At 37.9% G+C, this 14,364-nt stretch overlaps 1 protein-coding gene across 1 annotated transcript in view; it reads right to left on the reverse strand.

Annotated features, from left to right (window-relative positions):
- The window catches only part of LOC139713206 (Parkinson disease protein 7-like), a 31,300-nt gene extending 18,023 nt beyond the window's left edge, over nt 1-13,277 (reverse strand). Inside the window, exon 1 of the mRNA XM_071624957.1 lies at nt 13,197-13,277. Coding sequence (XP_071481058.1) covers nt 13,197-13,277 — 81 coding nt within the window. The remainder of the gene's footprint in view (nt 1-13,196) is intronic.
- Between the last annotated feature and the right edge of the window lie 1,087 nt (nt 13,278-14,364).

Raw genomic sequence — 14,364 nt, forward strand, 5'->3', positions numbered from 1 at the left:
TTTTTTTTGTATTCACTCCTTCGAGAGTGAATATTTTCACTCGATCTTTTTTTTTTAGAGAGTTATGTTTGATAATAATGTGAGTTATGCGACATACATTTGTAATTGTCAATTGAAAATCAACGACACTGCAATTACCGGTAGGCCTGTAGGACTTGAGTTTCTGAAATTCAAAGTTTTTTCTTAATCATGTCTTTTCAAAGATGGAAATAAAGAAATTAATACATTGAATTGAATTAGAGAAGGAAAATATATACCATTTATTGGCTGGTTCCTTGATTTGGACAGCGGCCAAATCGGTATGTTTAGCAACCAAGGGTCATCTCTATAGGTATGTTAATATTTCAATCTCACTGCTGCTTCTGAACTGTATGAAATTCATGTCCGAAATCATGCGACAAAAATTTAATAGTAATAATACACGTTTGCATGAATGAAATCATCTTTTTTTTTAATAGCTGTGTCTGATACACATACAGTCACTTCCCCGTTACAACTGCCGAAAAAAAAAATAAGAGCGGGGATTTGTTTACGTGAATGATCCATTTTTTTTTACGGGCAGGTATCGTAAGTATAATTATTATAGTATCACAACGTTTTATACGTGAAGTATTCATGGAATATAATAAAGACAACACTTAGTTTCTTATCATCAAACGATGATTATAGATTTTGTGTTAATCTACCGTTACGAAACTATTGTGGCAAAGTCTGTATTGTCAATCACGTCATGAATAATATGACTTACCTGCTTGACAATTGGTTCATTCTGCTTTATTCTGCTTAGCGCGTGTAAACAAAATAAGTAAACACGTACCGAACGCGATGTGATGAATCATTGAATCAAAAATATTTTACTCAGAATTGTTTTTGGTAAGACCCCCTGGCAGTGACTTGATTACATATTTATGTTGTATTATACTTCATGGAAACTTCTAGTGATATAGAATGCTATATATAATATCAATTGTCAGGTTTTTGTCAGCGATGGGATCGTATGTTTTGTTCGGTATAATTATAGTGGCCGAAATTTCACTGATTTCACTGTGCATAGCATGCAAACTGACTTGCCCATGTTTAGTGGATCGAGCTACAATAGAGCTCCGATGTACATGTATACCTATAATACAAGTAAATTCGGCAGGATCATGCTGGAACATTCAACTCCCTAGCAGTTATCATGATGTACATCTCTCAAACACCCCACAGTGAAATTCGACTGCAAAACTCGAAAAGAATGGAGTTACACAAATCTTACTGAGCGTTTGTTATAAACAACGTATACATTGGAGGCGATGTGATGATCCATAAAAGTTTCGGTACGGAGAAATCAGCAATGTTTTAATCGAACAATTTTTAGTAAGACACCCTGAAAGACATTTTATTTGATTCTATATTTAGGTTTACATTATTCTATATGGAAATGTCGTGTTACAATTTCAAATCAATGACAGCTTTTTATGATACCTATATACTCACGTATGAAACAAAGTGTCTTGGCTCATCTGCAGGTTGAAATCTTGGCTGTACATGGAAGGGTGCTGTTCGTTATTCCGAAGGTTCTTTATTCCGAAGGTTCGTTATTCCGAAGGTTCCTTAATCCGAAACACACAAATTCCCTATACCTAGAAGTTGGTTAATCTGAAAATGAAAAAGGGTTCGTTAATCCGAACATTTTTGTAGCGTTATTCAAAAGGTTCGCTATTCCGAAGATTTTGTTAATCCGAAAATGGAATTCGGAATAACGAACCTTCGGAATAACGAAACTTCGGACTGAAGAGCCTCGGAATAACGAGCCTTCGGAATAACGAACCTTCGGAATAACGAGCTGTAACCGTATGGAAGACGATGCCGTCAAGCAAAAACTCTTGTCAATCTATCTCCACAAGCAAAATCTATAACATGCAGTGACCATCATATCACAAACTGTACAGTGTTTGACAGTGTTCATAGATGTGTGTACATGTGTATTTGTTGTAAATTTTGAACACCGCTTGTATTCGCGTGTCTTTTCCCATTCTTCAGAATAGAACTGGAAATTTGAGTAATTTCGAGACAGTTTTACGTATATATATATATATATATATATATATATATATGTGTGTGTGTGTGTGTGTGTGTGTGTGTGTGTGAGTGTGACGGAAGGAAAACTTGCAGTATAGACGTTGCAGTGATGTTCAGTCTTGCCTTTATTCCTCAAGCTTTCGGCTGTTTCACCAGCCTTTTTCAAGGGCTTGATGAGACATAAACATAAAAGCAAAATAGCAGCCAATTTGCATGCATTTGAACAGAAATAGAAATAGTAATAACAAGAGGCCAATATGTATATATATATATATATATATATATATATATATATGTGTGTGTACAAAAATGTAATACGAAAATTGGTCTGCTCGGCATCTTGATGATGATAAGTAAAAGAATTAGTAGAAGAAGAACGCCGTAAAAAAAAAAAAATCATAGATCTTGAAGATCTTAATAACGGAGCATAGCTCTCAAATACTGAAAGGCAAGGTCACACTCTTGAACTGATGAAGAGTGTGACCTTGCCTTTCAGTATTTGAGAGCTATGCTCCGTTTTTAAGATCTTCAAGGTCTATGATTTATTTTTTACGGCGTTTTTCTTCTACTAATTCTTTTACTATTATATATATATATATATATATATATATATATATATATATATATAAAATATATATATATGATACATATACATATATATCTGTATATATAATAAATACTTGTATACATGTACCTACGTAAACCACACCACATAATTTTTTTTTTCAATCACAATTCTGACTGTGCTAAACAATGTATCTTGTTTGATGCGGAAAGGTAAGTAGTATAAGAAACAAGCCTTATAATAAATAATGATAAATCTGTTGATCTTATATACAATAACATTGTAATATTTAAAAAAATGCGTGTATTATGGTAAATAATTTTCACACAGTATAAAAATATAACGATAGGCCTACAGACTGCAGCAATTCTCTTTAAATTAAATAGCAAGACTCTTTTGGGCTATTTTGGAGGGGAAAACTATTAAGTATCAACATGGAGACAATTCGCAAACCATAATACAGATGAGACATTGGTGTGAACTATAGATACATGTATCATTTTATAGAAATTGTATACATCACATCCAACTCATTTCGGGCATACACAGATACATAGATGTAAAAGACAGTGTACCAAAATTTTGTGTAGGAATAAGATGTCAATATATTCCTGAAAATCCGGAGATCAGGAGGTCGTAGGTTTGAATTCTTCTCGATTATGTACATCCATGATTTATTTTGTCAAAGATACTTCAAAAACACTGATCAGATTTCTAATGCTTATAAACGTCGATGTATAAAAGGCAATTTGTCAATCGGATGCAGTAAGACGAGGGCTGAAAATGTGCGGCAGCACACCTCCCCGACCATGGATTACATTCAAATCTTTTCCGACAATTCTGATGTAAAAACTGAAACAAAACAACACGGTAAGCCTAAAACTAAGGTCAGAAAGAGAGAGAGAGAGAGAGAGATAGGGAGGGAGAGAGAGAGGGAGGGGATATCTTTCCGTTCACAGTTCCTTGCTGAAACATGAGGTCGACAAAGCTGTGAACTTGACGAACATAACGAAACAAGGTTGATCTTGTCAAGGATTACAAACTCGGTTCTAGTTTAGTTCAGTCTAGTTTTATTCACCATCATTCAAGTACAATGAAGTGCAATAAAAAGACACTAAAAAATAATTGAATTACAAAATAAATAAATTAGAACAAAACAAGAAGAGTTGATCTTGAAGGTGAACCCTTGTATATTTTCATATGCTTTATATTCCCTGGAAGAGCATTTCAGTTGTGGTTAATCAAGTTCCCTCGATTGTTTACAGTTAGTTTCTCGTCAGTGTATAAAGTAAGTGTATAAAGTAAGTATATCTTGCAAGTGCTCTGGATCGGCATCTCGCTTTAAAATTATCCCTCTTGAAGCTAACCGAGCTAACCAGTATCCACGATTACTGCACATTATGACCTCGGACAGAACCGGAGATGGTGATATCGGACCGTAAATACCAACATTTCAAGGGAAATGTAAGTACAATTACAAGACGAAGTCTCAATCACTTTTGAAAATGAATATTTCTGTGACTATTCTTATCAACTCGTACAACAGCTAATGAGGCCAATGTGGTTGCGTGAAGTAATTAATGCACTTAACTTTTTTTTTCATCAATCACAAACACGCAGTTCGTGGTATTAAAAAAAATCGAAGTTATATCTAAACAAAACAGCTAACTCCTGAAATTGGTATTGCCGCTTGAAATTGTTGCCTTTGTTGTTACCGTTTTTTTATACCATTGTAATGATTATCATGAATACTGTACTATTATCATCATCACATATAATTTCATTCTCTATATAAGTTGTCATTACAAACCTCCTGAGAACCTCTGTTTTGATTGAGGAGAAAATATGTTTTGTCAAGATTATTTTGACGATGCTCATAACGCCAGAGTACGTGGAATCCGTTCCAGTTAGTGCTAATGCTATCGACAATAATTATCTGATATCATTTGGCTCCCAGCCATTAGCCTCTTCACGATTCGCGAGATATAGGCATATAGCACACATACAAAAACAAAAAACACCAATGACCAATGACCTGTAACAGGATCAACAACGATGGCGAGACATAATACTAATAATGTGAATATTATACAAAAATGAATTACACTGATAATACTGAGCAGTAAAATGTGAATTATCATTATCTTCGGTTCGACAGTGTTCTTCCCAGTCGTATTCAATATATCACCTCTAATAATTCCACGTCAAGCATATTGCTGTGCTTGAAAGCGCAAATTTAAACTTCTCTCTGCCATTATTTTAAAGAGGTGCGAACATTGCCGGTTTGTTAATAGCAAAATTTACATACTTACCGATGTAATAGATTATCTATAAGAAACTTACGGTCGAGCCACATATTTGCAAAGAAAATTCATCCAGGGATAATTCACAGGGATAATATGAGAAAAGGAAGAGAGAAAATATACCTTCGACATAAAAAAGGAAATATCTGAAAATCAAGCTTATCCGAGGTACTAAAAAGGACAGATTACGAACATCTTGTGGGAATTTACCAGCAGGCCTGTACAGCGTATTGCACTACCAAAGAAATTAACCAGCATACATGTAAACATGTGTGTATACAATGTGTGAACTAATGATTGATCGTTGAGTCAATGTTTTTACTGTTTGAACGTCACTGTACAGTGTAAATTAGGCCCTACGTCCATGTGACGGGGGATGGGCATTCAGGGTAATATCTTTGGAGTGACTGTTGCGTAATGTATACCGAGTATAATATCATTATTTTGTATCGTAATTTGTTGTTTTGTTGAATATGACAAGGGCAATAATAAACAAACATACAGCCTAAATAAACATGAAAATAAGTGAAAACGCGCTGGCATTCATTACCCATCTATACACGCCTATAGGGGGATTCACACGTATAAAAACTACTGGGTAACAAAACGAGAAATTTGTAACCCGCTAGTAAACTGAGTTCTTTGCACGAGTGGACAAAAACCCAACAAAGCGCGGTCAGCAGCGCAATGCTAAACCCAAGAAATCTTGCTGTCATTAGCGCGCTAATCTTTGTCCCGCAGATACGTGTGAACGGTCGACCACAAAAACTCGAATCTTTCATATCCCATCATTCATAATAGCGCACGCCACAACGGCGATAGGCAATTAGCGAGTTACTAGTATTTCTGTAAGGGAGAAAGGCTGCAAAAATAAAAACAGACAAATAAAGAAACAGACAAAAAGCCCAACAAACTCTAGTTTCCGAGCGCAAAGTATACTCTACTAACCAATTTATTTGGAGAGTGTCGATTAACGGTTTCAACAAAAACAAAGAAAACAAATAAAACAAAACAAAATCAAAACTCGAGTTTCGGGGAGCTTGGTAACCCGCTATTATGGTACGTACAAACGCGGCTACTAAAGTAACACTCGTGGACCTTGTACGTACAATTTCCTTCATAATACCCTATCAGTACAATGATACAACATGCGCTTGTTCACCCGGATCGTTCGCATTCATGATCATGCATGTCTTGATATTGTGTTTACTATCTTTCCAGTATGTACAATATCTACGCGCCATTAGCCGGATCCACACGTATAACAACATAGCGGGATGACGACCCAGGATGACGATTGAACTCCAAATCTCGAGACTTTTCCCCCTCTTCACGCGTTTGCATGTACCGACAATATTTACGCAGCTGCCACACAGTAGTGTGATGTTGTCATTTACCCATTATTGTGATGCTCGTTTGAATGATGGAATATAAAATCTGGAGATGAGTAAAATATTTTCGGTCACCCGTTTACACGGTCACCGGGAGCAAATCAGCGCACTATTTCAGAAATCAAGTGCAAGATTTGTTGGGGGTACCGTCGCGATGCTGATCGCGCAAATTAGTGGGATTTTGTGTGCACATTTGCAAAAATCTCGAGATTACGATGGTCATGTAAATCTCGAGATTTGTATCCCGCTTTTTGGCATACGCGCGAACCCTAATAGTGGCTCTTGTGTTTGTGGGGATATAGTTGTGTGCAAAACTTAGAACAATGTACAGTACACTGTATTTAAAAAAAAAAAAAAAATTACGGCCTAATAGTACACCATGATATAGTCTACTGCCGATTCCACAGCAGAGTGGATTACCAAAGGAACTGTTCACACAGTTTGAACAACCACCGTGGATACTCGCTGTGATGCCATCAACGTCGTTCCCCAATGTTCAACTCTTTAGACAGGTGGGCAGTGGTAGCAGCGGGCCAGATGGAATGAGGGCTGGGCATGGTTTTCGCCAGGAACGTTCAGGCTGTGAAGGGGCTCAGCCGAACTTCGGAGAGGTGGAGGAAGAAACTTTTCAGGAGAAAGACAGATGGATAAAGCGACTTGTCTCTGGCGATACTTCGTGGCCGGGAATAGAAAATCGGCATGTCCGAACCTCTCCAATTTTTTTAGTGCTTTTGGTTTTGGTTTTGTTATTTTGTTGAACACATCTGCCTGTGTAATAAAGAACAAAACAGAAACATTTTCATATATAATTTTATCATTACCATGGTTCCATGAGTAGACATTTTCTTCAACTAATATACGATTCAATTGCACATCCCGTAGTTTATGTACCAGAGTAAAATGATATTCACACAATGCCTTCCATTCTGACTAATAAGAAATTCGCGGAATAAAAATAAGCGTCATGTAGGCCGATATAGGCCTTACGTGTTTTCACATCCTACAAAAAAACAAACAAACACAAAACAAAATAAAACAAAAACACAAATACACATGCACACACACACACACACACACAATGCGAAAAAGAACAGGTCACGTTTGTTGATATATTTATTAGAATAACATTACCTTTGTTGACTGGCTTCCAATGCGCATTCCTGTCTTTTCTCGATTTGCTCCTGAGATCTATAAAAAAAAATTGATACAGTGGAATTAGAGATTCATTATTTTTTCACGCGTAAACGTATATTGAAAGAGTAACGTCGGGTCATACAACGTATCTCATTGACTACCATGATTCATCGCAATATCCCGCGTTCCCTGTTAATGGAATCAATTGAGTTTTCACAAGTTAATTCCGAGACAAACTTGAGTTTTATTTATTCATTTATTATTGGTGTCCTGTTCGGATCGCTTACAAAAACGTTCAATTCGAATTTTGATGACCCGAAAAAAAAAATGTATCGTGGCCTACCAATGAAAGGAAACATTTTTTTCGACACAGTTCTCCGATGGAACCGTCAAAATATAAACTTTTAGAAGTTTGGTGGTCTGATTTCATTTTCAGAGGTCCCGAGAAACCACTAAAGTGCCATTTGAGATGTAGAGTATCCATAGCCTACTGAAAGTGTAAAAGGAAAAGACATTGGTTGCATTCATAACCGACAATCTATGAAAAATTATACACGCATTGTTCCCAGGATGAAGAAGGGATTCATCCGGGGAACATAATCATAGCATCCTAAAAAGTTTAGAACCTGACATCAAGCTGTTCTCACTGACTGTGATAACAAATTATGAAATGGAAATGGAATTATGCAACCTGCAAATCATCTTATAGCTTGTCAAATTACAAAATCTATTTCATATTTCCATTTATTATAACTTTCATAATTATTCAGCACTTCAAAGAAAAGGGCACATCAAAGCACACAGCAATTCATCATGATGGATCTACCTGTATGTACAATATGTACGATCTACATAGATGGACAAAACTGACACAGTGAATGAACAACCTACAGTCTTCTACGGCATATACAAGTAGAGTCTCGGTCGATTTAATAATAACAAACAGTAATTGAAGAGCTTTGAAAACAAAAGCAAACAAATCATAATACATATAAAAAAGTATACAGGATACTACGCAGAGAAAATTGAATGAAATTGATACGCAAACACACGCACATTATCATGATGCATCGGACCACTGAACCTCCGCCAAACGGCCAGCGTTAGTTGTTATGTTGCAGGTATTGTATACAAAGTACTTCATTTTTATGATTATGATATGACAGATTAATTACAATATAAGGATGAGCTATGTAATATGATGTAGAAACGGTTATTATAAATAGGGGCTACTCAAAGGTAGGGAAAAGAAAATGACACGACGAGGGTGTAATGTTGCCGCGCCATTGTGTTCCCCTGTTTCTGATACTACCTAGTAGTATACAGTGTAGATCATCCCCTTCCAAATCTCATGTAAACTATACTCGACAGAAATTATGATCACCCCTTCCCCCATTCTCTTTGGGCACATTATTCACTTTTAGAATTAATAACGAATATTCCTTCATTTTTGACTAACGAATCTCCTTTTTGGAATAACGAGCCTTATTTCTTTTTCGGATCGATACATATAATCTTGAGAATACTATGGACGCTTCAGAGGAAATTTATTTCATTTTCAGATCAACGAACACTCGGCACTAAGGGACCCTACTTCATTGTCGTTTGGCCGATTACCCCTTGCGAATTTCATTACTCAGAAATCTATTTTTCTGAACTTTTTACACGCATAAAACCTTGAAAATCAAGGTGAAAAAATAAAGTAATCAAGTCTTTTGTGGGTCATCCTACATACATCTTTTCTAGCAGGCACAGGATATTCTTCACGAGATAAACTTCAAGCTCTCACATCATGCACTTACGGATAAAGATGGGTCGGACTGACTAACTTCTACACTAAATGCCTGTATACTCACTTTTTCACTCGCGAGCTGGGGTCGGTAGATCCAGGTGTCGCGTCGGTTCATTTCTACGGAATGAAGGCATCTTGTCCAGTTTCAATAATCGCGATCCCTTCGTTGTCCCCTAAGCCTCATTTCGAAAGATTCTATATTCTTTTGCGAGAATTCTGGGTCGGAGACGTATGTATACCTCGTCTTGCAAAACCTAACTGTTTCAGTTGCTCTCGAGTCGGAATCCGTAGAGCTCTATACGCAGCATCACACCGAGGAAAAGAGACTATGTGCCCTCAAGTAAACAAACGGAACGACGCGACGGCTGATACCGCAGTGCGATCACAGAACTCCACGCACACACGACGTGCATACAGGTCTGCAAATGTGCCATGAACCCCCATGATTACGCAATATTCCCTCGCCGCGCCGTCTGTCTCCCAAATTCACGGAGGTGAAAAGGTCAACCTCCCAGACCAAGCCGTGCGGTACACATCGCTCGCTTGTGCGGAAGATAACGGTTGAAAAAGCCCCAAGCCCAATGTAGTCAAATTCAAACGGTAGAGGGAGGTAAGGTCGTATCACGGGGGAAAGTGTGGGTCCCACACTTTTATCGGACGACGTATTTTTGCATTTCTCAGCCATTTCTAGACCAATTTTTGTCAAACAAACTTTGAATTCCCCATAAATTTCAATGCTCTTTCATATTTCATAAGTAGTTTCTCATTATCTTGCCAAAAAATTTCATCCCAACGTGCCATCATCAACCAAAACAGGACCTTCCCTTTAAATAGTACCAAAAAACGGAGCAGCACTTTAAGCTGACCTTCGACCAATGACCATAAAATTGCCAAGAAAATCATCTTTCAGACACTTCATGCATTGGCCCATGCACCTTTGTAAAGGGCTTTTTACACTTGCAAATTTTTGCTTAGCCCCGTACCAACGGTGGGGCTAAGGGGGGGCCTTAGCCCCACCGTATAAGGAGCGCCCGGGGTTACTCTACAGCCAACTTACCTTTATCCTACAAGCCACTGGCTTTTATTTAGCAGTTTCAGCCTCACGTAATCTTTACATTGTGTAGACTAGTATATTATCACTAATATCAGATCATATGTGAGATGGATGAGAAGTGAAAAGGATCAAGGAGGTCTAATGAACACTGCAGGGAGGGAGCCTCTTGAGTACCCCAGAGGTGCTCATGAGGGGGAGAGTGCTTGTGAGATGGAGCCCCCCACATGAGCAGATTTCCCGGACTAGGAATGACCTATAGGTCAGAGATGCCAACCTCTCAGACCTCAAATCAGTTATGCTCAAGCTAAAAAGCAGTAATTTGAAGTCAAAAAAAAGTAATGTTGTCAGTGGCGGATCCAGGGGGCCGGCGCAACCGGTGCATGCCCCCGTTATTTTTCATTAAAAACAAAAGAAATAAAAAAAAAATGAAATGAAACCTGGAAGTAGCACCAGAAATATTCGTTGCCCCCCCCCCCACCCCCCTTACAGAATTCGTGGATCCGCCCCTGGTTGTGCACAATGCTATTTTAAAAAATGACAAGCATCTAAAATGAGTTGTTTGTACCCTGATTTGTTCATCAATTGAATTGAACTAGATTGCAGTCTGAATTTGCACCATAGCATGTTATTTAGCGAATCGATAGCAAAAATAGAAACAAAGAAATATATAGGAGGAAACTGTCGTTACTAATGACCCTTTCCTCAAAATCAACACTAACAGAGCTGCCAACTTTTGGAAGCACAAATTAGTACTCAGCGGCTCCAAAATTTGTGATTTTCCATCAGAATTCGTATTTTTTCAATCTCCCTCTTTTAGCTATTTTGAAATAAACTCGCCGACATATGAGACCTAGAGGCTCTAAACATAACATTATAACACAAGCTGAAGTACCGAGCTGGTCACCAGCACGATAAAGATTCCAAACTACGCAATGTTCAGCATTGATTGATTGCTTTCTCGCAATGAATGTGTAGCTAGTGCATGTATGTACCTCCACAAACTTGCTGTGCTGGTTATGGACACTTCCACTACCTAGCAGGGGAGGGGGAATACTGTCATCTTCTCAAGAGAGCTTTTGTGTGAGCGAATGTAAAACTTTGTAGGGTGTTTCCAATTATTGTTTACAGTAAAACATAGTCATACGTTGTTTTCAGGCAATTTCATTTTAGTGGATTTTAAACATCATCGTTTTCCTAAGTATTTCGATTTCTTTTCCCCTGACTGGAATCGGAAAGTCTGCCATAATGATGATCGCTAAATGCCATGCTCTGTGTGGATGTGCCGATGTGCAAACATGTGGCTTCACATCAAGTTCAAAGGAATGCGCCAAGTGCTCCTGCCTTGTTTGAGGTTACTGCAAGTTCGATGGATCGAATGCGCCGTAGCTGAGCTTAATGGCTTGGTTACAGTAAACAGTTTATGTTGGAAACGAAGAAAAATTCAGGTCTTTTACGAGGGAAAACAAAACACCCACGAACGAATGTTGATAGCCAAAATTTTTGGAACGTGAAACTAATTGTCATGATTTTGCTATCTAACCGGGTGGTGGCTGCATCACATTCAGGACCTACAAGTTGTACTCAGAGTGAATTTGTCTGGGCATACAAGACCTTTTTATGTATTTCTGTGATTACATTTTTAATCAAGTGATTAATCTATCCCTTTTTACTGTTTAGGGAACAAATAAAATATTCGATCAAGCACACTATAATCGACTGTTCGATGTTTCCTACTATATGGGACAAAAGATAAGCTATAGAATCATGATATCTTTGCGATGATTCCTTTAAATCAACTCCAGAGCTAGTTCTTCGATCGATATTTCCAGGTTATTTACACGCTGTTTATTAACAGAATTCCAGTGCGCACATTCTTTCGTCTGGCACCTGGTTTTGTGGAAATTTCCACAAGGGGAGAGTGGGTGTGACGGGGTGTCAAGTTTCTTCGATCCGAAGAGACCACATACAATCTCTTCGCCTCTGTATACTATCATGGTTTTTTTTTCTCCTTATTCTTCGCTGGTAATGAACATTTACGAAAGTTGCTAGCACATGGTTCTTTTTGTTGTGAGGTGTATGTATTTCCTTTTTTAATCATTCTTGGGAGGGAAAAGAGGAGTACAAGAGGGAGAAATGAAATAAAACGAAGGACACATACGCTCAGCATTCACAGCGAGCCATCCTTCTTACACCAGCATTCATTTTACACCAGCTTTTACACCAGCATCATAAATTATCATCACCATCACTCAGATCATTTTGTCCTTTTCCTAATTCCTATCAACATTTAGAAACACAACAACCATCATCACTCGAGATAAATGCCTAAGAAAAATCACGAAGTATCAACAATCTCCCCCACAACACAAACATATAGAACTAACACACATTAGAGGTAGACAGTAGAGTTCAACTTCTATTCCTAGCTCTAACATAAGCAAGAAAGATAAAAACACACTTTTCTATCTACTTTAGTACTAACGTTAGTAGTACTAGGCCTCTATGCAATGCTGTAGACTTATATATATATATTTTTTTTCTGTGAGATCAATCCTTTCAAAATTTTCAGGTTAGAAAGTACAGCAGCATACGTTTCGAGAGTTTTCATCATACACAAGAGAAGTTTGTACTTCTAATACTTGACATGACAAGTCCGGTTGGCCCCTACTAAGGGGTGTTGGACAGTACACACGAAGAAGAAGAAGAAGAAGAAGAAGAAGAAGAAGAAGAAGACAGAATTCAGAAAAATCGCCAGCTGAACGCAATCTTCAACGAAGGCAGTTACATGAAAACCGATATATGGGACTGTGTACATACTCTCTCGTACAATTTAGCAGAAAGAGAAAAGGCATTAAGATTTGATGAATACATACATTTGGTGTATAGTTTTTACCTCTGCCCTTCTAAGAACATCGGCTGGAATCACGGTCTCCATTTCCTCAGCTCCGGGTGACAAAATGATTAAGACAGACATGATTTTAGATGGGAGTCCAATATTAGAGGTCAGATAAAGCATCAAACATCAACACCGAACCAGCAGCAGCGCATAACCCAGCTGACCTAGCTAGCCTAGCGCCTAGGCACACCTGAGCTCGATAAGCACTGACGTGACCGCACCACCAACCAGCACCCAGAGCTCAGCTCCAGCGTGCGGTATGGAACGCCATTAAGGAAACAATACAAAATTCATTTCACTCCAGCCAATATTCATTTCACTTTTAACAAATACATTTCACTCACAAACATTGATTTTACTTTTTATAAAAATACATTTCACTTTTCACAATAATACATTTCACTTTTAAATTAAAATTCATTTCACTTTTCACAAAAATACATTTCACTTTTGAATTAAACTTCATCTCACTTTTCACAAAAATACATTTCACTTTTGAATTAAAATTCATTTCACTTTTCACAAAAATACATTTCACTTTTACAAAAAGATTAATTTCACTTTTCACAAAAATACATTTCACTTTTACATAAAGATTCATTTCACTTTTCACAAAAATACATTTCACTTTTAAATACAAATTCATTTCACTCTTCACAAAAATACATTTCACTTTGGCGTACTATATCACTCAGACGAAACCATTTCACTGCGCTAAAACCATTTCACTCTGATAAAACCATTTCACTCTGATAAAACCATTTCACTCCGATAAAAAAAAATACGTTCCTATTTTTTCCCGGCCATAAGGTGGCGCCAGTCTGAGAGGAGTCACAGTGCCATGGCACTTAGCACTGAGCTGAGGTGAGTGGCCGGCCAGCTGGCCGGCTGGCTATGCAGTACCTAGATTTAGCGCGCTACGCTGGCGCGGAAGCGACGCGAGGCGAGCTAGCAGTCGACGGTCCTCGCCTCAGCCTCACTCACATGCACGCTCGTGCCGTTACATGCATACTACATCGAGAATTGAATCTACGCCTGACTTGCTGAATAATTAACGTGTGTTTTACAACGCTTTTCAACAGCGATGTTGTGGGGTAAGTTTGATGTCTGACTTCTTGTGATCGACATGCTATTTTTCCGGTTCAAAATGAGTATTTTTTTGCCG

Source organism: Diadema antillarum, unplaced genomic scaffold, assembly GCF_040938485.1.
Source record: "Diadema antillarum isolate AM-2024a unplaced genomic scaffold, OU_Dant_1.0 scf00000043, whole genome shotgun sequence".
In the NCBI taxonomy this organism is placed as follows: domain Eukaryota; kingdom Metazoa; phylum Echinodermata; class Echinoidea; order Diadematoida; family Diadematidae; genus Diadema; species Diadema antillarum.